Genomic DNA, 23469 nt, shown 5'->3' on the forward strand with positions numbered 1-23469 from the left:
CTATGAGCAGTTGTGATGTATATAAGAGCAAACATGTTTTCTTCCATGCATTTTTCAATCTACTTTTACAGGATTTAGCCCACTGCGTGGCATGGATAATACATGTATGTATTTCAGTATTACTGAATTATTATTAGTATTATTGAATGTGTGCATGAATGGTTGTTGGTCACTCTGGGAGTGGCTCAGCAACAGCCTAGCTGGGACAGGATACAGCCTTTGCAACGACATGGATGGATGGACGGGTGTTTCTATATACAGTACCGACCACAAGGTCTATTAAACCTGACACGACTTCAGTGAAGAGCTAGTACAAAATACATTTTATGCAAACATTATTACAATACAGCACACAAATTGACACATAGGGACAGTGTGCATCTGATTGTTGGGGTTTCTCTGTATTGTTGTAGGGTCTTTACCTTACAATATTCAGTGCCTTCAGGCAACTTTGGTTGTGATTTGGTGCTATATAAATGCAACTGAATTTAATTGAATTGCACAAAAAGAGAGGTGAAGCCAGGGTGGAGGAGGTAGAGATGTGTGTCGGGGGTGATTTGTGACAGAAGGATAGCAACAAGAGGAAAAGGGAAGGTTTACAAGATGGTAGTGAGAGCTGCTAGGAATTGTGTTTTGGAGACAGTGTCACTAATAAAAAGACAGGAGGTGGATACTCCGATCATATATCAGTAATTATTATTATTATTTATTTGATGTGACCAAGATGGACCGGACTAGAATCAGAGGGAGTATCACAGGGACACCTCAGGTTGAGCAGTTTGGAGACAAAGTTAAAGAGACTAGGGTGAGATGGTTTGGACAACTGCAGAGGAGGGACGGTGTTCATGGATGTAGTGAAGGAGGATATGCAGATGGTACTGCCAGGAGCTCCATGTTGGTAAATAGTGAATTCTTTATTCACTCCCATTTTCCACTTCCACAGCTTAAAAGTAATCATACCAGTTACCATATTGGAATCACCCTGTAATATAAATATGTAATAATGAGCTCTTAATATACAGCATAAATAATATGAGATTGTATTGTGAAATATAACGTCTCTCAAATGCCAACTTCAGTTTCTGGTGGCAGCTGAATTTGTTTAAAGAATAGTAAATGGAGGAAAAATATCCTCTGTACAACATCGGCTTCAAACCAGGCAGTGAATCAGTACATGAAATATTCAGATCCTTTATGTAAGTAAAAAGACCACTACAAGAGTGTAAACTATGCTACTCAAAAAAATAAAAAATAAAAATAAGGGAACACTTGACCATCACAGTGTAACACAAGGCCAGATAAACTTCAGGGAAGTATAAAGCACTGTGCATCAATTTCAGCTACATTGCTGCAAATGGAAGTGACAACAGGTGCACTGCAGAGGCAACAAAAGGCAATCCCCCCAAAAGGGAATGCTTTTGAACAGAACATTGGTCTCTTCTTATCCCTCCTGACTGATTTTTCTTTAGCCTTGCCTTTTGCTAGTTCCCTTGTCACTTCAGGTTGCATTAGACCTGCAGCTTAGTCAGGTTTCACAGCTCCTCCAGAGTGGCACAATCCATATGTGTTGTTGCAATAAGGTTTGCTGTGTCTCTCAGCACAGTCTCAAGAGTGTGGAGGAGATGCCAGAAGACAGACTGCTACATGAGTGAGTGGAAGAGAGCCATAGAAGGGCTTCAGCCCAGGAGCGGGACCTGTATCTGCTCCACTGCACGAGGAGGAAGAGGAAGATCACTGCCAGAGCAGTAGAATCAGACTCAGTGAGCATGACATGAGAGTCCAATGTCCTTTGATGGGACCTGTGCTCATAAACCAGTGGCATGCAGCTCAGTCAGCAGGTCTGCCACTGGCACTGCACTGTTCTCTTCAGAAATGACAGCAGGTTCACACTGAGCACGTGTGACAGACATGAGAGAGTCTGGAGATGCTGTGGTGAACAATATGCTGCCAACAGCATCATCTTTGTGATATATTGTGACGAGTTCCTTTCATGTTTTTGAGCATTGAGCTTGTTTAGAAGTGAAGGTCCTTCATGACTTTTACTAATGATTTTTTTTAATCATAATTACCTGGCAGCCCATTCAGTTTTTAATTACTGTGAAGAAAATCTGAAATTTTCTGTTAGTTCAGAGAAAATATCCCTCTTTTAATATTTTACAATGGAACCACTGTAAAAACAAACAAACCCAAAAACAAACAAAAAACAAAAAACAACAACAACAACAACTGAAATTTCTAAAGTAAGCATTAACAAACAGGGTCCTTTCTGTTTTTTAATGGTTTATAATGGTTTATCTTTTACTTACTTACTCTGGTGTAGCTTGCCAGGCTATGAGAAGACTGTAAAACTAACCAAAATATAGCTACGAGTGGAAAATGTATTCCTTTCTCTTATTTAAATTATTTTCTAAAGCCATCCAGTGGGCCAAATTGAAGCCTTTAGTGGGCCTTTCCTAGCCCCTGGGCCACATGTTTGACACTCCCTGTAGTAGGAAGCTAAGCTAGTTCATATATAGTTTTATGAGGCACCAGATGAGAGTTTGATTTACAAAGGAGGAGACAAAATTCAAAAGTAACAATCACTAAAGCAAATAAACCTTATAATTAAATATATTTGACTAGAAAAAAATATGGATATAAAGCAGAAAATTGGAAATACTCAAGTACCCATTTAAAGTAAAATACTTACAGTTCTTATTCTTGAGTAGTACAGTACAGTCCATGAATAAAACATTCAGTTTCTTTCCACCATATGACTGTACGTAAGAGAGACATCATGCAGTCATGACTGTAAACATGTGGAAAAGGCTTTGCTTGAATCACATAAAAATGTCTATATATATATATTTAATTCAATACACATTCTGCAACACATATAGCTGTTTATGTAGCATTTGAGATAAGAACTGCTCCAAGGCACAGTGCCGAATGTTACAGGACATTTAATGTCAGAGATGAGGACTTTTTCTTCTCATGCTGAGGTATTTAGGGAGCTCAATGCATCTTTCATGACATGTGATAAAAATTTTGTGATATTAACAAAGCTTGATTCAGCCATGTTGCACAGCCGGATCTATTTTTCACGCCAACATCCAGCTGAGGATAAAATGTCATTGTTTATTCATGGGTCCAATCTAAACGTGGCACATATCATTATTTTTCCTTCCTGTGTAGCTCATAATGATCCTGTTTTGGGGAGAGTCTCCTTCCACATCTTTAGACTGTCTAATAAAAGATGCTTTTGAGTTTCATCTTAATTTCACCTCTGTTTTGTTTTTATTTTTTAATGTTGCATCTTTGGAGATCACCAGTATTATTATGAAAGTAGAATATTAAATTGCTGGAGTATTTATTTAACGTATTGCACTTTATTGTATTGTTTTGTATGGTCTGTTTAGTTCCAAATACCACTGAAGTTGACTTTCTTTATTGCGTTTTTGGCCTCAAAACTCAGCAATCTTTCTAAATCTTTAAGTCTGTATTTCAGTCCTTGTAATGTACCCCACTATATTCTTATCCCCTACAGGGATAACAGGCTCTTTTCTCTCTGAGGCTGCAGTCAAACAAAAGAACTGCTCATGTCTTTTTTTAATTCATATGAGGAGTAATATGACTTTAATCCTGGCGTTGGGATTGTCTGTGTAAGGAATGAACCTGTGGAAAATTCAGTTTTCTCCTTTGTGTGCTGAAATTATTTTCTTTGAATTTGACTTTAAATTACAGAGGGTGAGTGAAGTCATCTGCTATGTGAGAGTCTGTCCTCTTTAAAAATGCAATAACGTACATGGCGTTAACTATCACCTTCTAGGTTGATATTATAAAGGTGGAAATCATGAATATCTTTGCAGATTCAAATCACTTTGTTCCTTTAACTTCAAAGATTCACTGATTATGCAGTTCCCTCCCCTTTTTTCTCCCAAACTTTTTCTTCTTTTAGAGTTCAAAGGAACTTCAGTACACATAAGGAATCACTTCCCTTAAGCTGGAAGATGTAGCTCTTACTCCTATAACAAAAAACAGTCAAAGCACCCAAATAGTTTCTGTTTAACAGGAAATAATGTTCTCTGAAAACCTTCTGCCAAATTGGCTGTTCACTATTCTCTCATTCATTTGGATTTTGCCTGACAAATATAGGTCCGGTATTTACTTTCTTTCAGCTCAGCTTGAATACGTAAATGTCTTGCTCTTTTGATCTGACATTTGATTCTAAACAATTACAGTGGGAAGTTTACAACTTTTTCTTTTAACTCCCATTCTGTGGGAAAAGTTAGGTTGTACTGTATTGCGTAGACTCACAGCTTAGAGCATCCATTTTAGCTAGCAGCTGATCAGTTCTTAATACAACGCAAGTGTGCTAGAAACAAAGCTAGAAGAAAACAAAAAACACAGACAGACAGACAGATGGATGCTGCCATAATATCGCAATAGAATTTTTTTCATCCAAATGACTCATTTTGTCAGTTTTACTATTATACACCTTTCAGGTTTTCCAAATGGGCTTATTGTGTAAGAAGCTAATTAGTCCAAATTGTCTTCACCAATCAGGCAAAATGTTACAATCCCTGACAGGTGCTAATAATAACTCTGATTATCTCTCTGCAATGGCACCTGCCATGGAGAGGCATGTATTGAGTAGCAGGTGAACACTCAGTTCTTGAAGTTAATGCTCTGCAAAAAGGTAAAATGAGCAAATGTAAGAATCTGTGAAGTGCTGACAAACTGTGACTGCTGGATGACTCGGCCAGAGAGTTTCCAAAAAAGCATGTTTTGCGTGAATGGGTGGATGACTGGATATGTAAAGCGCTTTGGGGTCCTTAGGGACTAGTAAAGCGCTATATAAATACAGGCCATTTACCATGTTTTGGGGATTTTGAGTGTTCTCGCATGTATGCACCAGTTCGAACCAAAGTCCTTCAAAAAGGACTTTTAACAATGTGTCTGGTGGGAGGCATGCAAGTGGTCCAAGATGAGACAGTGATTGAACCAGTGGCATGGGAGTTTTAATCAGGAGTCATGTCACTCCTGAGTTAGCTTGTTCTAGAAAAAGTGAGAAAATAAGGATTTGTTTTGGTTCTTAGCAAAATAGTCATTCGGGTAATACTAGCAGTACAACATAATACTTTTGTGTTTCAAACACATTCATGGATGGAGCCTGATCAGCGCTCGGTGTATGGCTTATTTAGTGAGTCAAAAATATACAGTTGCAGTACACATTTAAAAGTTTACAGTTTTACAACTGTTTATTTCGGTCCTGCTATCTTGGATTGCTAACTTGGGGTACTTTGGTCTGCTGCAACTTTCTGATTTGCAAGTCCAAGTTGAGGGGGCGTTCTTCTTCTTCTTCTTCCCTCATTTAAACAGGTAATCTTATGTGAACAAAAAAACATACAAAAATTGAGTCAGCCACATAAACCAACACATATTACAACGCACTTACTGCATCTCCCTTAGATAAAACAAAGGGGGTTGAAAAAAGTTGCTTTTTTCGGTTGCTCTAGCTGGTTAAGTATTTAGAAACGTGTTAGTTTAACTCAGCAACGTAAAGTAAAATAAAATAAAATTCCTAGACACAAAAACAAGTTTTGTCCGTTACTTTGTCTAAGAGCCAGGACAAAATAAAAATGAAAACGCACAGTTAAGTCAGTCACTGACTTAAATATATGCCAAGTAGCTGTTCTTATATGCCCAGTGAATCACCAAAGCCTCATTTAAGCCCCGAGGCAAGTTTGTATATTTTAAGGATGGTGATATGCTTTGATCATTTTAGACCAAAGTTAACAATCTGTATAAATGACTTGCTCAATATTCTATTGAATCCCTGAAATATCGATAGGGTGTAAATCACTGATTCAATTATATTTTTAAATAAATATATCCCAAGATAACAAATCCACTTTAATCTGCACAGTCTCTGAAATCCCACCTCTCGCTCTCTCTTTTTTTTTTCTTCTTCCTCCCGGCTGCCAGCTTGTGTAGTGCTGACATATAAAAAACAACTGGAGTAACTAACTCGCAGGTGAACAGCAGAGCTTCAGTCCACTGCTGCTTGCAGACAGACATAAATGAGCGCGCGGGGGGAGGAAACCTCACGACTCACCACAACAACCAACCGTCTGACTCCTAAACAGGTTTTCAGATTCCTGAGTAGGGTATAAAAAAAAAAATCTCCGGGTCTGACCTGAAAATCTGCGGACTGACTGTAAGGGGCATGCGTGCAGCGCAGCTACAGAGGAACTCTTTATGAACGGGCTGAAGTGCCAAGAAGGATTTCCATTTCTCCCACAGCTCCGGCTTTCTTCTCGCTGTCGCGCAGGAACGACGCGTGCTTCACTGGACTTATAATCGACCAGCGAATTTCCAGGCTGATGAAGCACTTTGTCAGCCCTTATATTGTTCTTTGCTTTTCTGCAGCCCAGCGAGAAACCTGCAAAACATCATTGTAGCGCAGCGGTGATGGACATTCGCTTTGGCGTCTCGGTTATGCACGCATTGGAGTCATTGTGCTTTTTTTCAAAGGCGCTACTTCTGCACACATCTCTCGCTCGCCTGACTTTCCTTAAAGCTTAAAATGTTTTGTCGGTGTGTATGAGCGATGGCGTCCGAACCGCACCAGGTGACGGAGAGGTTATCTGCACGTTTGGACCTGTTCGCGTGGATAATGAGAATTTATGCCACAGGTGAATGAATATTTTCTGTTTTGAAGCCGCTTTCTGACTCTGGCATACAACTCGAGAGGGCTGCACGGTGAACAATGGATCTCAAAGTGGAAACCGAAGAAATGGAGTCAAATCAACCTCCACCCATAGAAGTTTTTGCGCACAGCTCGACCCTGCACGGAATCTCTCACATCTTCACGTACGAGCGGTTCTGCGTCAAACGCTGCCTGTGGCTCGTGTTTTTCTTGGGCTCTCTGACCTTCTTGCTGTACGTGTGCGTGGACCGGATCCACTTCTACCTCGAGTACCCTCACGTCACCAAACTGGATGAGGTCACGACCCCGATCATGACGTTCCCCGCCGTCACTTTCTGCAACCTGAACGCTTTCCGCTTCAGCCGCGTGACGCGCAACGACCTGTACCACGCAGGGGAGCTGCTGGCCCTTCTCAACCAAAGGTAGCTGTTAAAGAAAAGTTAATAGAGAGCGCTCCGAATTTAATTTCCAACTCTGCCTCCGCTACAGGAGAATTACTGCATTTAATATTGCCCTTTTAGCTGGGCATTTAAAACGCCCCATATTTTACACCCCACTGCACCAGTGGTTAGCACCGATGCCTCATAAAAAGAAATTCCTGGGTTCGAACTCCGGAAGGGTGGAGTTTGGGTACTTTGACTTCCTCCCACACAAACGAGTACAAATGTGCAAAAACATGCACGCTAGGTTAATTGTGTGAATATGAGCTGTGCTGCCTAGTGGCCTGTCCAGGGTGTAGCTCACTATGACACTATGTCCTATGACAGCTGGGATAGGCACCAACCACCCAACAGGCGTACCTGCTTTTCACCCTATGATAGTTAGTAAAGTAATTCACACTTTCAAAGTTTAGATAAAACATTTAATGTTTTTATCAAACGTTGTTCCAGATTAATTAGCAAATTGTCTTTTAATATTCTGTTTTTTGTCCATTTAGACACATTTTTAGAATAAATCATACATACTTCTTGGTGATATTTTCAATACAGGAATGTAACAGAGTGGTTGTATTTTGCAGCATTGTTACTGAAAACTGGCAGAAGTCTAAGAAAGACGAAAAATAAATTCCCTCCCACCTGATGAGCATGGCATATGCACTAAAATAAGTTTACACTGACTTTTGGCTTCACTTGGGATTCCAAACCTGCTTTCCTGTGGAAAGAACTCTACTTAACCCACTATGCCACTATGTCTTACCACTTTCTACTACTCTATGACCTCTGTGGTCAAATTCTTGCATTACAGGCTAGAGAAGGTGCAGTAGTCTAGTTACTTCTTAGATCACTTAAACTACAATGTGCTGAAAGGTTAATCTGGATTTTCTTTTAAAGTCCAGTGGCCCCACCTTCAAAGCATACCCCAGTTTTAAGCATAGGATTGAGTTCTTCATCCCCCACTGGCAGTTTGCACTCCTTTATCCAGCAAGCCCTAATAGTTCATACCTTGTTGAGTGATTCAGGGCTTGGAGAGAGCATGCTTGGCAGGCTTGAATTAACTAAGGCGTACTAATCAGAAAACTCCAGCCGCCTTGTTGGTGCAGCTGAAGGCTCTGGGTAATGGAGCTGGAAGCAGCGTCGTACTGTACAGCATGCACAGGAGGAAAAGATGTGGAAAGTCTGCTTCCTTTGATTGCAAGTGAAATGGCAGACGCTGTGGGTATTTTTTTTTATTTTTTTTTTTATTTTTTTTGTCGTTCACATACTTACATCCTTCATGTCAGTGAAACCTCACCAAAAATTCTCCTCCTGCACATTAAATCTACTCAGTAGATTTTAAATGTTATATTACGTGGAGGTGTTCAGAATGAATGCTGATTATGATCACGCACAGGGCTGTTGAAGAGGCAGGCAAAAACAAGAGGCTGCGTTAATCCTTGCTTAAGACGCTGTTTGATTGCTTTCCCTGTGGTGTTGTAATATTTTTTTTTCTTCCAAATGTCAACAGAGGTAGCAATAATGCAACAATTAGCAAGATTTTGACATTCACTACAATCAGGGCTTGAGAGCATTTCAGGAGAGTTTGGACCGTTGTTTCACCCGAGTCATCAAAAACACGAAAGTGTCCTCAGATTATGCCAGGCTTGAACATGTTGTCTGTTAAAGAGATCAAGGAGAAGACTCAGCATCTGGTGGGTTTACTTTAACATGGAGATGGAGACAATTTCTATTCTAAATCTTTAACAGAAATTGAAGTTGAAGAGTAAAATTAGCTTTGTTTTCCTGTGAGGCTGGTGTGGCTGATGATCAACACTTGCCATCTGGATTTTTCTACATCAATTCATCTCCTAATCCCTTTGAATTTTTTGTCAAAGTTGGCCACCAAATCAGAAAGGGGTTGAATTTCCTTCTAAGTTTCTTTCCTTGTGTACTTATCTCAACTCTTACACTCTGAAGTAGGTTTAGTGCTCATTATCCTGCCTCCCTTGGCAAGGTAGAGAGGCGATGCAACAACACACTAGCTGTTATACCCCAGCCAGAAATGAAAGTGCTCGTGGCATTTAAGATCATTCTCCACCTACTTCCCATGTTTGGAGTCACTGGTCTGGGAAATGTCTTGTGGCATGATATTTAAGCTGTGCACATACTGAAGTGTCACTCTCTGCTGATCCTGTCGGCTTGTACTTCTGGGATTTTATCTCATAAGTGCCTTCTTGGCAGGTTTGTCCACAGTACAAACAGCAGGGAGTCAATGCCTCTCCTCAATTAAGTTCACTTTCAATCAAACAAAAGCGCTCCCTGCCCCATCCTAATAAGGTTAGGCTCTTCTTAATGTCTAAAATCTATGAACTTATTTTTAAACCAGAATGAAGCTAGTTGTTATTGATCTGTTGTTTTGATGATTTCACTTAGTTGGATGCCCTTTTGCCTTCCGCAAAATGAAAAGAAAAGCATTTACTGCACCCTGTTTTTATAAGAAATTTTAATAGCTTGGCATAATTGCACATTACCGACTCCATTCTTAAAGTAAGCAGCCACTGGATCTCATTCTTATTCATGTTGCACATAAAACACATGGTGTGTATTAATTGTATTTGCCACAATAAAAGACCATATTCACAGTACATTCATATGAGAAATTTCTAAAAAATCCTTTCATTTGAAGCAGCGTTTGAGGTGGGGTGAGATGGGGGGCTGGAGTAGTCTGCTCTTTGGTGAGTCCATTAAAATGGTGACATTTTTAATAATAGCTCAGTGGGAGATCACAGCAAGGCTGGAGAGCGGCTGCATTTACAGCTATTCTGCTCACTTTTAATACAAGGCAGCGTGGTCAGATTTTTGTGAGCTCCATTAAATGAAAGTAAATTTCCCAGTGCTACCGATAATGCTGCGTATGATGTGGGTTGTCTGGCTCCCCACTACGTTACACATAGGCCTTTATAGTTAAGAGTCTGTCAGGAGAAACAGACGAAACCAACAGAAATGTAACTGAATGCCAAGCTATCAGTGAGGCAGAGCTATGTTAAACATCATACATGATATTACAGATGAGAAACTCATTAATATGGGTATTAAATGCTAAAACACAGACCTAATTAGGCTTTTTGATTTTTTTTTCTGTTTAATATACTATCTTCTGCTTTTAATGTTCCCAGTGTCTCCTGTTTCCCTGTCTTTGCCTCTCTCTTTCTTGTTTCTATGCTCGTACCTTAGTTTAACATTTATCATTTATTTATTTATCACTTCCTTGCCTGCATCTTCGCTTTCTGCCTGATTGTTTCAGCCTGTGTCTTGCCTTCTGCTGTCTGATTTCCTTCCCCTGTGACTGTCTGTCCTGGTTTGATTGTTTCCTCATGTGCGTACTTGGTTAAGCAGCTTTTTGTGCATATGTAGTCTTATTTTTACCTTTGTTCATTGTCAGATTGTTTGCTACCTGAACCTGTTTTTATGGGGAAAGAGTTAGCTTTTTATTATTTACTGTACTTTTCCTTGGCATCCTGTGAAGGTCCCCACCATTAGCAACTATACAGATATCAATTGTGGCCACTCTAGGGTTGGTTAGTGGATGCTACTTTATTAATATTCCAAGATGGCTACAATAACTATGCAAACTTTTTGATGTTAAGCTTGTTAGCTAGCTGACATTTGCTAACTTAACTAAAATGTGTATTTGATATAATTGAACGAAGTGCACAGACAAAGATTCAGAAGGTAAACGGACAATCTGATAAAAGGACAAAACTATGCACTCACTGGCCACTTCATTGGATACACCCGTTCAATGTTAATCAGCAGATTACATGGCGTCAACTCGTTGCATTTAGGCATGTAGACATAGTCAAAATGACTTGCTAAAGCGGGCAAGAAACGTGAGTTAAAAGTTCAAAAGTGGCGTTGTTGGTGGTGCCACACAAGCTAGCCTGGGTTTTTGAGAAGCTGTGGGGGGGGGGGTTCCAACAGAAGCATCTTCAGGTTTTACAGAGAATGGTCCCCTCCCAAAAAAGTATAAAATATCCATTGAATGGGAATGCTTTGGGAGAAAATGAATTCCTAATGCCAGAGATTAGTGGAGACTAGTCAAAATGTTTCCAGCTGTTAGGAAGGCAACAGTAACTCAAATAACCACTATTCAGAAGAGTATCTCTGCGAGTACATTAAGTCAAACCTTGAAAGATATGGGCTACAGTAGCAGCAGATTACACTGGGTGTTACTAATGTCAGACAGAAACGGGAAATGGAGGCGACAGTTCACCTGTGCTCTGTTGTGGTCTGATGAGTCTCGAGTTCTGCTGGAACATTCAGATGGTAGAGTCAGCATGAAAGCATGGCTCCATCCTGCCTTGTACCAGTGGTTCTTGGTGGTGTGCCCCTTAGTGGCAGTTGATCATTGTTCAAATGCTTCAGCCTACAGTGACTGTGTGATTCCATCTTGTCAACATGGATCAAAATCTCAGAATTTTTCCTGCACCTTGCTGAATCTGTGCCATAATAATTTAAGGCACTTTTTAAGACAAAAAAAGAGTGCACCCTGGTACCAGCAAGGTGTAGCTAATGAATTGGCTGGTGTGTATGTGTGTATGCACACTTAGAGGGCTGATTTCAGAAAGAGACACAATTAAGGTGAGCCAGAGGGCTCAGGAGCAAAAGCATGGAGATACACAGAACGAGACTTCAAAGTAAAACCGGAAATAACAAATAGCTTACACTGATGGGGAAGCACAGAAGGAAGGAGAAAATTCAGCAAAAGGACAGCAAACCAGCACATATAACAGGGACCATGACTGTATTTGAGTATGTTCATGAACTGCTAGCTGGAGAATGCTCTCTGGGATGTGGGTGCACATGTTTCTTTGCTAATGTCCATAATCTAAGTAACAAAACTAAGTTTTGTTGATTGATGAAACAAAAATGAGCTTCTGTCAAAATGATAGAAAGAGCACCATGTGAAGCAAAAAGCCATCACGTTTCCCACCATAATGTCTCATCTTTCAAACATGGTGGTAATTCTGTTATGGCTTCCTCTACCAGCTGAACTGTGACCCAGAAATATATTAATGATTCCATTGTTCTGAAAAATTCCCTTTTTTTTTTTCACCATACCTCTGCCATGGATTTAAAATATTTAGTTACTTTTACTTCTGAAGGAGACAGTCAGCTTAAAAATTCACATGAAAGTTTAACCAAATGTTCTGACAGGCAACATAATCCAGTCAACATAAGGTTGGTTCAAATTGAAATACCATGCAGCCTGGAACTGTTGCAGTGAAGGGACTACTGGGTTAATGGCCTTGTACAGCTCCTGTCTCAACTTTATAATGCACTGTAATATAAAATAAAGCTTTACACTTTGGTAGTCCTTGTCATCTGAGAGGTGGAAAATGCCACAGAAAAACCATCTTGTACATTTTTATCGTCTGGTTTCTGCACCTTATGATTCATTGTGCAGTATTATTTTTAGGTTGAGGAGAGTAAAGGTTCACTGGTGTAGACGCTCATAAATTTTCTTGGAAGTGTACAAAAGCACCTTTACAAAGTCTATGATAAGGGAGTGATTGTTAACTGCTGGGATGTGCTGCTCAAGCAAGCGGCTGAGTCCATACCAAACTACGAGACATGAAATTTGCAATTGCTGAAACATTTCTATGAACTCTCCTTCTCTATCTGATTTCAAAGGTATGAGATCAGAGACATGCACCTGGTGGAGGAGAGCGTTCTGGAGAGTCTCAAGGTCAAAGCCGACTTCCACAACTTTAAACCGCGACCCTTCAACATGCGGGAATTCTACGACCGTACCGGCCACGATATCAGTGACATGCTGCTCTCCTGCCACTTCCACGGCACCGAGTGCAGAGCAGAGGACTTCAAAGTGGTAAGTCATTGCTCCAGAAGATTTGATCAGAAGATTATTAAAGGATTACGCTCTAGTCACATTGTTTCTATAATTGCTAGTTTGCAACAACCGAGCTGTAATTATAGCTGGGAATTTTTCTGAAACCTCTCATATATCTGACAGAATAACTGTCTGCAGAGCCGTGAACAAACATTGATGTTTTATGTCAGTCCAGGCTTTTTTGAAGCTGAAATTTAATTGATAGAGTGCTTTATTAAACAGGCTGTGACAAAACAGAGATAAAAATTACTGTGTTAAACTTTAAAAAAAACAATTGCAATCCTCAGTGCATTTTGATGGGCATGCCTGCTGACCCAAGTGGTTCCCATACTGAGTCATCAGCAGTTCTGCACACTCATCCATACATGCATATTACAGTATGCAGTGCACTACACTCAGTGTCAACAAATTTCACAACTTTTAATGGTAACTGTGCATGGGATGATCACTCACTTTTGCACTTCTTTATATTTTGTCAGGAAAATGTGAAATGAAACATGTGCAAGCAATTCTAACAAGCTTAGAAGGCTTTCGTTGGTATGAACACCTTTACTTTTCAACACAGCCGGAAGTCTCTTAGGCAAGCTTTCATGTAATTTCTTTAAGTAGTCTTCAGGAATATTCTCTAGGCTTCTTGAAGGACATTTAAAGCCTTTCTTTGGATGTTGGCTGCCTTTTGTTTTGTTTTCTGTCAAGATGATAATGCTGAGGTCTGAGCTCTGAAGAGGCCAGTCCATCACTGATGGTGTGTGTGTTTGTGCTTTATTTCTATCCAGGTATGCCTTTACTGCATTGGTAGTGTGTTTGGTATTAAAGCTGTAAGTGTTACCTGAAGTGCTGGTATAGCTCAGCAGGGGTCCAAATGTGATTTCAACCTGGGCTGTTTCCTCTCTGTTGTTTCCCACACTCTCTTCCTCCTTTCCTGTCTACTCTACTCTGCTACTGAAAAATAATAAAGGGGAAAAAAAAAACACTTAAAATTGGTCGATACATTAAAAAAGAAGAAGAAGGAGAAGCTGTTGCCAATCAGATGTTTTCCAGATTGTATTGCATGGTGGATCAAAATTGGCTGGTACTTTCTTCTGTTCCCAATTCCATCAATTTTGAAAAAAATCCCCAACACTCCTTGCTGAAATGCAACGGCAAACCATAACAGAGCCTCCACCGTGTTTTACAGATAGCTGAAGACACCCACTGTTGTACCTCCCTCCTGAAAAACTCCTCCTCCTCTTTGCTATCTTTGGCTTTTTTTTTTCTTTTTTTTTTCTTTTTGGACAGTCAACTAAACAAATGGGAACAAATTGTGTTTTCTGCAACAGGCTGCAACACTGGCTCATCCCTTGAGTTATGTGCTTTTTTGGGATTTAATGTTTTATACTGTTTTGACAGAGCCCCTATTTTGTTTCTCCTATATTAAAGTACAGAGGATGCGGTGTCAAGCATTAGCTGTCTTTCTTTTATGGCTCCAGTTGTTATGTTGGCAAATGACCAGACTGATAAAAGTTGCCAACCAGGGACTGAGATCATGACGCGGAGTTGTGTTGGCTGCGCTCGAATCCCAGATGGGAATGAGCAACAGCTGAAGTCAGCACCTCGGATAGTTAATTGCTATGTAGCCAATGAAACTAAATTGAAATTGCAAACCATTAATCATATCTGCACACACAGATACTGAACCAATCAAATGCAACATTGACAGTCAGAACAAACACCTTGTGGTAAATCCAGTGTAAAGCCATCGTTACAGAGATCAACATGAAAATAAAGCTTTTGATAAAATAACCAGCTTTATACTGTAAGATTTAGATCAATTCTAAAATATATATATTTTAAAGCATATATGTGGCAAAATTTGCCACAGTACGTGTTGTTGTATGGGCATGTACGCCATTTCTTTTAATCCCAAGTGCACGCAGATGTTTAAAACCCCCATTTTCACTTCTGTGAGTCTTCCGTGTCTTCTAACAAGTTCTTGTTAAAGTAAATGATCAAGCATTGTTTTGAGCTTTTTAGTTATTTCGCTTGAATCCCTTCAGCTTTTAAAAAAAAAAAAATGTTCGCGTCTACCTTTTTAAAATAAAAATGGTTTTTAGTGTTTTTAATTTTATCCTTTAAACAATGAAAGGGAGGCATTGTTTGAAAATGTGTTGTATATTTTTACCCCAGGAAGACTAGATGTGCTTTGTGTTTATAGCTAAAGGGGATCCTAATAAATAAAACAAACCAGTAAACAATGTGCACAGATGTCCTTGTGGAGAATGGATGTGAAATAATGCACTGGAGCTGGCAAAATTTGTTTAAGCAGTCCACTGACATTATATATGTCTGCCTGACTGACTGGAAAAGTACGTTTCCCCTGCAGCACAGGAGCAGAGCTGCCCGACTGTAATGTCTCTGCTATAAAACCTTCTGCTGACGCCGGCCCACCCAAACGCTGTAGCCAGAAGTCACTGGCAGCAGACATGGTTTTTAATTTGGAGCTGAACATTGATCATTCGAAACGGCGAGCTCGCTGAGTAGATTGGATTAAGTTCAGTTGTAGTTGTTTTCCTAACAAGATTTCCGTTTACTTTCTGTGAGCATCTCTGTTACTATCTGGCAGATATTATTCACGGGAGCACGAGTCGTCAAAGAGTTTTTACCTCGATCTAACCAGCAGATTTGAGGAAGAACAAGCGTGCATGTGCAGTCCGAAGAGATTAAAGGAGGAATATAATGACATGCATTCATCCACAATGACACCAGAGAGGAGCTCTTAAAGCTGCCGCTTAGTGTAGCAGCTGCACTGAAGTAGCTTTGAAGTGATATTTCTGCTTATGGGCAATTTTGCCATTTTTCCTGCTAAACCAATAAAAGCAAAGCAACTGGGTGCCTTTTTTTGAGTCTCCACATGTAGTTGGAAGCAGCACTACTAGAGTGTCTTTTTTTAAAAAACAGACATGCCTGGTAGCAAGTCGCAGCAGCTCTGATCTATTTTCATCTCCCCGCTTTTCTTTCAACCATCTTCAAATTTAAAAAAACAAAACCTCTTAGATCTCTGCATGGTCAGAGCAGTCACAGCTCTCCTTGCTTGCATTAGAGTAGTTAGTAGATCTTCTAAAGCAAGCTTCTGGGTTGTTTCTCATTCCAGACTTAAAACAAAAAGAGCCTGTACCTTTAAGATTGTGGCTGCTAAACCTCTGATTTCATATTTCATTTTCCACACCCACACTATTTGTATTGTGCATCAAGTCTAGTTTATTGATATAGCCCAAATGACAAATTGCCTTAATTAAAGGACTTTACATGCAGCATATGACAACCGATATTTTAGCTCCTCACTTTGGTGTCTGTTTCTTTTTTTTATTGAGACACTTTGAGTAGTGTCCTTCCTATTTCAATAAATTTTATTGCTTTGGGGGTTTTTTTTGGTTTGGTTGTTGTTGTTTTTTTTTTTTTACCTTTTTATAGTGGTGAGATTTAAAGGGACAGGTGTGTTAAGGAAATAAGAAGTCTCTTTGTCATGCTGTGCAATCAAGCTTGGAATTAAATGTGGCTTAATTATACTGGTATTATAAATAGTTGTTCAAAGAGGTCACACTTAAAGGCACACTCACAATAGTCCTTTCACACTTTTCTACAGTAGGGGTCAAATAAATGATTTTATGAATATGTATTGGTTTGTGGTGCAGTGGTGAGTGCTCCCCACTCATAGGTGAGAGGTTCTGGATTTAGATCTGAGGTGTGTGTAGTGTGTGTTATTCTCCCTACACATGTGTGGGTTTGCTCCAGTTTACAGTCCAAAGACCTGTCTGTTAGGTCAACTAGTGACTGTCAATGGGCCGTGGGCGTGCATGATTGTCTCTCTGCGTTAGCTTGCTGATGGTCTGGTGACCTGACCAGTGTGTAGACCAACTCTTGCTCAAAACAGCCTTTTGCAGCCCTTTGCAAGCCTAGCTTGATAAGCAACAAATGGGAAATGGATGTTTAATACTGTCAAAGGAGCTTGCAAAGAAAAGCGTCTGGACTTCTTTAAGTTGCTTGATGACGTTTCACCTCTCATCCGAGAAGCTTCTTCAGTTCTAGGGTCAAATGGTGGGGAGTCCCAGATTTAAACCTAGTGGGAGTATCCCCCCAAAGAGGGACAAAGGGACCCCCTGATGATCCTCTAATCGCCTGAGCCAAGGTGTGAAAATGGGTGTGGGTCCCAATCAGCCAGAGTTTCGGGTGAGTTCATTGTGAAACCTGGCCCCACCAGGTGGGGACTCCCCACCACTTGACCTTAGAACTGAAGACGCTTCTCGGATGAGAGGTGAAACGTCTTCAAGCAACTTAAAGAAGTCCAGACGCTTTTCTTTGCAAGCTCCTTTGACTACGATGACCTGGATGACTGAGAACCTTCACAGACGATGTTTAATACTCTTGTAATGAGGAGTCGCATATTTGTAGCTTAATCGCTGCTACTTATGCTAAGACACACAGTTGTATGCTAGATGACGAAAATGTGATTAATGAGGAACTTCAGTGAACATCATTCAATTCATTAAATTGTAGGGCTGAGTTGTTAGTGGGAAATGTTTCTCCTCAATCCAACACAGTAAGTTGTGTGAAGAGAGAGAAATTCTCTTTGAATACCTAAAGAGATGAGCTATTTGAGCTTACAGGTGCAGCCTTAAGTTAACTTGCATGAAAAAATCTAAACTATAATATATATATGTGTTCCTAGGGCATTCAAATCAGGACTATGAAATAACAGCTGAGGGGCAGCGCACTAATGCAGACAGAGTTAAAAAAAAAAAACATTAAGAGGGTGAAATTACTTAGTTTATTATTTTATTATAATGCCCATTTCCTCTGTATTAGGTCCATCAGTTCAACAACAGTTACATTCTCCACACTGCTGCTGTTCTCCATTTAACATAAATTATATTTTCATATTCTTAGTCCCCTGATTTAAAGCTTCTATTGTTTTTTCACATTAAAAGGAAGCCTGCAAGACTGTTAATATGAAACTTTCCTTGATGGAAACTGGCATTATACCGAATTTAATGAGACAACAATGACTTTATATTAACTGGAGAACTGGAAAAAAATGAAGACTTAAGGTCTTTTTCTCTTTCAAATGAAAACCTGACTTCTACCTCATTATTACTGCAGAGCGCTAATTATTTCTGCACATATACAGAATATTTAAATAGCAATTTACATGCTACACAAATTGTATTAGTATTTTGATGTGCTATATCCTTTCTAAAGCCAGTGCTTCATTTCCTTAATCTTTTATCTCTGTTGTATTCTGTTGTTTTAATTAATTCTTTATCTGTTTCCTGGACTCTTTAGACTGTTTCTTTTGCTCTGCATGACAGTAATTTCCTCTCTAAACAGTGATTTCTCCCTCCTTTAAAAATGCTTTGAGGGGGATGTCATTTTGGGCTCTGTATTTTTATTCTTAAGCCCTGACAGAGAAGCTTTGCATGGTTCTCAGTTCAAAATGATCTTTAATGTCAGATCTTGTTCATGGGCATAAGTTTGTGCTGAACATTGGTGTTGTCAAGATCTCTGTCTAAATAAATAAATGAATAAATCTGGGTAAATTCCCAGATGATTAAACATGCAACTATTTTGCTGGTGATGAGTAAAGAAAATCAACAGCCTGTTTATGCAAGATAATTCATAATTTTATTGGCGGGTTATATTGGCTAGGTCTGATTATCGGGGGGGGGCATAACCTCCCTAACCCCCCTGTAAATTACGCCCCTGATCTTTCTACATACCCTCAGTTTATACTCTTTTCTGGCTCCTTTTCCCCTTTTTAAGCAGATGACTGTAACTTTCGTCGTACAGCAAGATTCAGAGATGATTTTATTAGCTATATTCCCTCCATATGACATTATACAGAGTGACCAGAAAGGGGGGGGGGACATTTCATACAGTTGTCTGTAACCTGACGTCATTGATGATAAGGTTTATTTGCTTGCATTATTATGTCAGACTTTGGCAGTATTTAATCTGAACATCTACTGTTGTAATATTGTGTGCAAAGTGCTTATATTAACGATCTAAAATATTTGCTGTCTTGTTTTTATGGCATCTGTCAAAAACTTGTTTCTGTATGCACATTTTTATACTTCTACTATATTTTTATAATTTGAGCCGGCACACAGGACTTCACTGAGAAATCAAAAGTTAATCAAGCACAACATTCAACCACTAAAACATTTTTTTTTTTTTGCTTTTCAATAATGCAAGTAAATAACTAATTTGGCATTTTAATTAAAAATACTAATGTTACTAATGTGCTGAATTATGAATGATTTTGGTAATTACCAGTACTGTTAGGGCATCTATGGCATAAACATTACATTGGGTGCTGGTCTAATAATGTATGAAAGGCAAAAAAAACAAACAAAGACAAGAATAAGAAGTTCCCTTTGGCATTAATGTACGTATGCGTGTGAAACCTGTTGACTTTTTATAGGTTTAGGTTGAGGCCACCTGGAAACAAATCTTCATATATAGTTATACATAGTCAATATAAATTATTGAAAAAATAAACTTATTTGAATTCTGAGGGTTTTTTTTTATTTTATTTATTTTATTATTATCAGGTCATTATTAAAAAGTCATTTGATCCTTGCCATGTCTTTAACTTAGGTAAATACAATCTTAAATGTCATATGTCATATCATTAATTGTTTAAGAAAAACATAATGCAAAATCCTGTGAAAAACTTAAGAATAACCTCACTGCTTCCATAGGAATTAAGGGGATAAGTAACGCCTAAGTGCTGCTAATCAAATGCATTGGATTAATCGATCACCTCTATAAAAGAAGACGTTTTGATGGTCTGGTTCATTCAGCTGTATGTTAACATGATGCCAAGGTGGAAGGACATCAGCAGCGCAATTCTGGCTGCCCACTGATCTGGGAGGTCATTTCCAAACAATTTGAAGTCCATCACTCTTGGGTGATTTTTTTTTTTTTTTTTTTTTCCCAACAAATGGAAAACATTCAGTCTTCCTGGGAGTGGCTGTCCCAGCAAATTCAACTCAAGGTCAGATCAGGTAATGCTTAGGAAAACTGCAAAACAAAACAAAAATAAACAGCTACTTCTCAGACATTACAGGGCTCAGTTAGCATTTAAAATTTTAAAGTTCATGTCATTATAATTAGAACAATTTTGGTTTGTTTGGAGGGTTTGCCAAGTAAAAGCTTTTTCTTGGATGGCCACAAAGGACATTCTTTACAAAAAAATCAGTAATTAACTTCAGAACAAGGGTTAAACCTCCTAAAGAGAAAAATGAGCAGATTTCTTTTTTAATTTAAATATTCTGCTGTAAGACAAGTTTCCCCACTTTTTCCCCCATTTGGTCAAAAAGCAAACAAAGCATATCAGCACATAACATCTGTTCATATAACTGCTGAGCACGATGAGCACGAGGGGTGATGATTTACCTGAACACACTGCAGTCACTGCGTCAATCCAGAGTTAAAAGTGGGGCCATCTGACCAACAAGTAAAGTTTGGTTAAAATTAGGTCATGCGGCAGGATAACGATCCAAAGCACAGCAGCAAATCTACAAAAGAATGGCTGAAAAAGAAAAGAATCATGGTGCTACAATGACCCAGTCAAAGTCCAGACTTCAACCTGACTGAGCTGCTGTGGCGGGACATTAACAGAGCTGTGTATAGATGAAAGCTTGCAAACTTCAATGAACTAAAGCAACATTGTAAAGAGTGGGCCAAACCTCCACAACAGTGATGTGCAAGAGTGATAACGCCATACAAAAAACAATTATTGTAAGTTATTGCTGCTAAAGGTCCTGAATCATGACATTTACTTCTGTATTTTGGCACCATTTATCTACAGTAGTCTTCAAAAGTCTTGAACTTCCCCTCATTTCTTTATCTTTTGCAAGAAAAATGGCAAATGGTTTGAACACTCTTAAATTATGTAACCATACCAGGAAATGCTGCATAAAAGGCCCCAACATAAACACAGCACAGTATATGTCATGTGTTGTTGTTGTTCTTAGGTCGAATTTAAATAATTTTAGACTCTGCTAAGGACCAGATGATGATTTTTTTTTTTTTATATGATGTCCTGTTAAGTAATAATCTTTACCCCTTGAAAGCCTGCTAGGAGTAACCCTAGAAGCTCTTTTCTGAACTGAGTGATTTCTGTCATATTTCAGACCTGCTTATAGAGCAAAATGACTGGGTGTGCATCAGGAGTTTGTGAGGGTGGTCTCTTGGAAAAACTCTGAAACTATTCTGATGGTCATCAAACTACATCTTCGTTGATATTTACCGAGGTGTCAAAACTCGCCGTTAAAGATACACGGGAGGTTGTCAAACATTGACTTTATGGGGGAAAGAGTGTGTGCTTCCTGAACTTTTTCTACCTAGCCACTATATAATCTATATATGGTGGCTAAAGAAGTTTCTTCACACTGTAATTTCAAAGTGTATTCTGGCTGTTTCAAGGTAGTAATTGTCACACATTACAGGAGGAAAGAAAGAGCTGTAAATAATCATTTTTATGGCTCAGTTCTATCTAGGTGTGTCATTTTCAGGGTCTAGCTGATTTACTGGACGCTTGAAAAGAAACGAGTCACACTTCTTGTTAGTAGAACCTACGCTTGATTTTTTTTTTTTCGCAAGTAGAAATACTCATTAAAGATGACATTCTGTTAAGATTACATGGTCTGAGATCACCTTTCAACCTACCTTCAAGTTGCACACAGAAACATAACAAGGTTGGTAATGAGTTTTTTCTCTCCACAATAGGACATATTTATTCCACCCAACCAAACAGCCCCTTGAACTGAAAGGTGAAGATTGCAGTTGTGTTGTGGTGCTTTAATGACACAGCCGATGTTGGCCGAGCTGCTTGCCCTTCTCTTTAACCCAAACATTGAATTGAATCATGATTTTCTTTTTCTTTTTTTTTCCTTCGTAGAATTCAAAACTGCTTTCTGGTTGCGAGCACATGCTCCCAAACATTTGATTAGTTCTGCCTCAACAATTCATTTCAGCACTGGAATATGAAATGTGCGCACATGAATCATGTAAATAGTTGTTTCGTGTCACCCCGTTCCTGGCTCTGTAGTTCTGAGTCTAATACACGTTCAGACATCTTATTGACCTTTATGTGTTTTTCTTCTAATTTGTGGGGGATGGATAATTTATGTAGTAGTTAATATCTGCTGCACATGTGCCTAAGACTGTTACTCAGACAGCCCCCACATCCTCTCTACTGTGTCTACTGTGATAGGGCAATTTCTCCACTCTTTGAAGAGCAGAACGCTGCTCAGGAAATTACATCTGGCCAGAACATAGTGGCAGCAGAGAGGTGTTTCCCCTGGAGAGGTTTAAGGCCTTTATTTCTCTCCTCTCCACTTCCTTTTGTTATCTACATCACCGCGTAGCTCCAGAAAACTGGAAAATACACTTCCTTTGAAGACTGTCTTTGATGCATTGCGTTGTTAATCTTTTCATTGTTTCATTGCAACATACTTGATGAATAAGGAAAGAGATATATCCCAACAGACTGTTCTTTGTAAAAAGATCAAACACAGAAAAGAGGCTGATAAACTATTCCAAGCTGTTTGTGACACGAATACAGACTGAAAACTCGACTGAACTGACAGGATCACTTCTCTCTCTTTTTTTCTTTTTTTTTTTAAAGAAATATTTTTATTCCATATAATGTGGAAAACGAAAGAACTATTCTGCACTTGTAAGATACCTCAAGGGTAGATTTTTTCCAAATGATGGTGCATGCGGAGAGCTGACAATACTTTATCGTTTTCTGTTGAGTCGTGCCAGCTTATTTCTCCATATTTTTGCAGAAGATATTTCCTCTGCTGTTGAGTTTCAGTGTATTAAAGAGAAGCTCCCAAAAGAGAATTATATGTTTGAAATGTTCTCATAAAAAATCTTAAACATGTTTGTATTGGCTTGAAAATAAGACTCAGTTTGACAGAAGACTTTTGAGTTTAATTAAAAGTTGATGTCCGAGTCTTTATTCTACCTATCGAAGTGTCAAAGAAAAAGCAAATGCACTTATTTGTTGTTTTGTAAACATTTGCATGAGAAGCTGATGTGCCTTAGCACTACTGCTTACTGTCCTTAGATGGTTCAGGTCTTAGCACATTTTAAATTTGTAATTACATGGAATCTGTTGGTGATGATACATCGATTAAATGTGATAAGCTGTAGAAAATTGTAAATCTGTTGCCATCTACATACAAAATTCGCATTAAACAGAAATTTAGTAACTTCTTACTTTCAGAATCCAGACAGAACCTCAAAGATTTGGTACAGAAATTAAGAAATTTTACCACAAATAGTAACATAGTTGCTGCAGGATGGTGACTGACCTGCAAAATGGCATATGCACTCAGCAACCTTTCATTTATATAGGAATATAACCAGAATACAACCGGTTGAGGTGATTCCATGATTGC

The 23469-nt window shown here is 39.0% G+C and overlaps 1 protein-coding gene across 1 annotated transcript in view; it reads left to right on the forward strand.

Moving 5' to 3' along the window:
• The first annotated feature begins 5995 nt into the window (after positions 1–5995).
• Positions 5996–23469, forward strand: part of LOC146550778 (acid-sensing ion channel 1-like) — a 68201-nt gene continuing 50727 nt past the window's right edge. Inside the window, exons 1-2 of the mRNA XM_085259556.1 lie at positions 5996–7113; positions 12802–12997. Coding sequence (XP_085115682.1) covers positions 6752–7113; positions 12802–12997 — 558 coding nt within the window. The 5' untranslated portion in view covers positions 5996–6751. The remainder of the gene's footprint in view (positions 7114–12801; positions 12998–23469) is intronic.

The sequence above is a fragment of the Mchenga conophoros genome, linkage group LG20 (genome assembly GCF_057382185.1).
Source record: "Mchenga conophoros isolate Kocher_MC1m ecotype Shallow Benthic linkage group LG20, M_conophoros_male_GT1.1, whole genome shotgun sequence".
Classification (NCBI taxonomy): Eukaryota; Metazoa; Chordata; class Actinopteri; order Cichliformes; family Cichlidae; genus Mchenga; species Mchenga conophoros.